Below are 3,739 nucleotides of genomic sequence, written 5' to 3' on the forward strand. Positions count from 1 at the left end.
AGTGCCCCTTTGAAATTATCCTTGTGGTCGTGATTAATGAGCTCATTTTGGGACAACTGAGTTTCATTAGAGAATGTTTTCAGGAAACATGAGCTTTAAAATCATATACCAGTATTAAATGCCCTTTTTAAAATTAAAACTGTAAATCAGGATGGCTTGGGACTCTCTCTCTCTCTCTCTGCCCATCTGTCTCTCTCTCTCTCCTCTCTCTCCCCTCTCTCTCTCTCTCTCTTTCAGTGACAGGCGTCAAAAATACCACCAAGGGAGCGCAGATCAGCAGCTTTTCCACGCAGACACACTCTGCCGTTGAAAGAATCCCGCTGCAAACTCATCTTTCCTCCACATGAAGACGCACAAATAGCGCCGGGATGACCGTGGAAAGCGCGTTTTTCTCCACCCTGACGGTTCAAAGTAAGCGGCGCCGGACTGACTCCACTTCGCATGCCTGAGAGGACTGTAGGAGTCGTCAGCTTTCTTTCTTGCAAGGCGCGTCGGAATCTATTGGCGACCAGCTGTGAGACTGTAACACGAGGGAGAAGATGTGGCTATTTCACAGTGCGGACGGTTCAAAGTGTGTCTTCTCTGTGTGGAACCAGTGGTGTTTGTGTTACGCGGCCGTGGTGTGTCTGTTGTCCTCGCCTGTCAGGACGGATGGTTCCTGCCCGTCGTCCTGCGTCTGTGTCAGAGACTCCGGGACGGTGACCTGCGGCGATGGGGAGTACGGTGAGGTGCCGGGAGACATCCCGGAGTGGACGTCCACCTTGATACTCAAGGGGAGCAACATCTCAACTTTACAGCGCGGTGCGTTCATGAGCAACGGCACGGAGTTGGACATGACAACCCTCTCGCTGTCCTACAACGGGATACAGGTTATCGAGCCCTACGCCTTCCTGGGGCTCCCCCGGCTGCATTTGCTGGATCTGAGCCACAATCGGTTGGAGTTTATCTCAGCCAGGGCTTTCCACGGGTTGTTGGAGCTGCGCTCTCTCTACCTGAACGACTCTCTCCTGCCTCCGGCCGCGGCGCAGCTGCCCGGTGCGCTCAGCGCGGAAAGTTTGCGCAGCCTGCACCGACTGGAGTTGGCGGGAAACAATCTGAAGTCTATACCCCTGATGAAGTTAGATTTCTTTAATCTGCACGCGTTGGTGCTGATAAATAACTCCATAGAGAGCATCGGGAGGGAAAACGTCACCAGCTTCTACCAGCAAAGGCGCACACGCGTATACTTGTCTTCAAACCCATTCAGGTGCAGCTGCGAACTGGAGGCGTTTTACTACTGGTTGAAGAACTCGTCCCAGTGCCCGGATGCAGGGCAACTCCTGTGCTACGAGCCGGAGGCCAAGAGGGGGTTCCCCGTGGAGAGGCTCCGGGGGGAGGACTTGGATTGTATGACCGAGAACCTGGAGGCGGTCTCGTACGTGTTCCTCGGTATTGTCTTGGCTCTGATCGGGGTGGTGTTCCTCATGGTGCTGTATCTCAACCGGGGAGGCATCAAGCGGTGGCTCAACAACATCAGAGAGGCGTGCCGGGACCAGATGGAGGTCTATCATTACCGCTACGAGCAGGACTCAGACCCGAGACTGGCCAACGTGGCTGTGTAAGCTGCTGAAACATCAGGAAACAGCTGTGTGGAGATGGGAACATTCCCTGTCCAGTGCTTTTATAAACCACTTCCATCATTTTCTGGTAAATGGACAGCACTCATGCACAGAGCCAAAAACACTTCCCTGACTGTGAGATTATTATTGTACATAATGTATATAAGTGTCTCCTCATGGCAGGAATGCTTTTGGTGCATCATGTCAGACTAACATAGTATTATTTACCTTATTAACCAAGTGACAAATACACACAGTGAAGCTGCAGAATATATGATTTGAAAAGTTGGAATGAAAAGGTGAATCAGTGTGATTACTGAAACTGCAGCCCTTGCAAAATAATAGTCTGCATTCAGGAAACCCTGCAGGGAACACAAGGTGATTCTGTTTTATAATCTCCTGAAGGAGGGGAGTGCATAATGCAAAGAAACCTGCTAGAGAAGAGAGGGAGACTGCAGCTGCTGAGACGAGGCGAGTCTTTTTTGTCCGAGTGCCATGTTCTTGCAAGCAGGCGACGCCGGGGCGAACTGTCATGTTTCATCACCAGCTAACCACATGGCATAAGTTACCAACCTTGTCTTCACTAGCAGCCTTTGATCTCTTAAAATAACACACGTGTATCATCTGAACAGCAGGTCAGCTCATCAGCACAGGGGCAAGAGAGGAAGAGACAGAATCTAACCATGCATGTGATTGTTGTAGGCGTAGAAAAACCAACCAAAACATGAATAAAAAGGTCGAATAAATATGGTGAGTTAGCAGTGTTCTTCACGCCGCCGCCTTTCATCGTCACTGTCAGGAAACGTTGACTTCGTGCAGCACAGAGGAACCGTTCCCACGCTGTATTTATGTTTGAAAAGTTTTGCAGGATTCGCAAGAAGCAGGTGTGAGTGCGCCTGCAGGGAGGCGTCCCACTCAGCGGAAAAAAGGTTTCGACTGTCTCATCTGTTTCTTTTTTTAAACCACCAAGGAGTGCACGGCTGGCAGAGGTCTGCATGGAGAGATAGAGTATAACAGAAAGGCATGGCAGCGTTAATCTCATCAGCACCGCGACTAATAAAGCGTAGAGAACGATGATCGACCTGCAAAGTCAGTATCTCTCTACAGCCCAGAGCTCATCAACCCTCTTAACCAAAGGTCTCCGGTCTGTTATCGTCACAGGGATTTTGGAACCAAGGTCAAGCATGAGAAGGCGGGAGAGGATATTTATTTTATGTGTGCAGGCAAAAAAAACAGATGAAAGTGGAAGCCCTAACCATCAGGGGTTTTAACAAAGACTATGTGTCATAAAAAAGTTCCAGTGCCTGACAAAACTATCCAGAGTCTGAGTTGATTCACCTGCTTGTGCTTTCACTTGCCTGAAAATCGTAATGAATGTGACTGATACAGCAGATTTAAGGCAATGAGGCAAGAAATCAATCAGCTAGAGTTGCCTTGATATACAGTTGTGTGACAAAGAGTGTGATCAAGATTAGTACTAGACAATTTCATCCAGATAGATAGATAGATAGATAGATAGATAGATAGATAGATAGATAGATAGATAGATAGATAGGCCATTCATGGGAGTATTTCACTGTCAGCAGTGTAGGAGCCATCTTTACGTAACAGTGACATCAAAATGTGAGACGTTGTCACTTGTTATATCAGGTGACATGACAGCGTAACCGTACACTGTCATGTTGTATATGGAGCCACATGAGATACATGTAATCATATGGAAAGGAGCGTTCAAGGATACATGTATGTTGAGATGAGTCACTATTCTGAGAAATGTTCAACACACGCACTTCCAGGACGGTGTTTTAAGAGATGAACAGCAAAGACATCCATCAAGCAAACAACTGTAACACCCACCTGTGTGTGGGAGGGGAGTAGGAAGTAGAATAAGTCCATATAAGTTGGATTAGTGTGTGTGTGTGTGTGTGCTCTATAAGATCCGGCTGAGCTAAATGCTAACGTCAGCATGCCAACATGCTCACAGTGAAAACGCTAAGATGCTGATGTTTAGCAGGTATAATGTTAGCCATGTCCACCATGTTAGTTTAATGTGTTAGCATTAGCACTAGACCTAAAGAACAGCTAAGACTGATGGTAATAACGTTAGTTTTGTAGATATCTGATACAGATGATGGTGCTAG

General features: G+C 47.7%; 1 protein-coding gene across 1 annotated transcript; it reads left to right on the forward strand.

The window, feature by feature from the left end:
* Positions 1-539: 539 nt before the first annotated feature.
* On the forward strand, positions 540-1,601 carry tpbgl (trophoblast glycoprotein like). The gene has a single exon (XM_073478861.1). It carries the CDS (start codon positions 540-542, stop codon positions 1,599-1,601), a length of 1,062 nt encoding a protein of 353 aa, XP_073334962.1.
* The last annotated feature ends 2,138 nt before the right edge of the window (positions 1,602-3,739 follow it).

The sequence above is a fragment of the Pagrus major genome, chromosome 13 (assembly GCF_040436345.1).
Source record: "Pagrus major chromosome 13, Pma_NU_1.0".
Classification (NCBI taxonomy): domain Eukaryota; kingdom Metazoa; phylum Chordata; class Actinopteri; order Spariformes; family Sparidae; genus Pagrus; species Pagrus major.

Coding starts and splice junctions, on each gene's coding strand:
- tpbgl (XM_073478861.1), top strand. CDS start 540: ATGTGGCTATTTCACAGTGCGGACGGTTCAAAGTGTGTCTTCTCTGTG.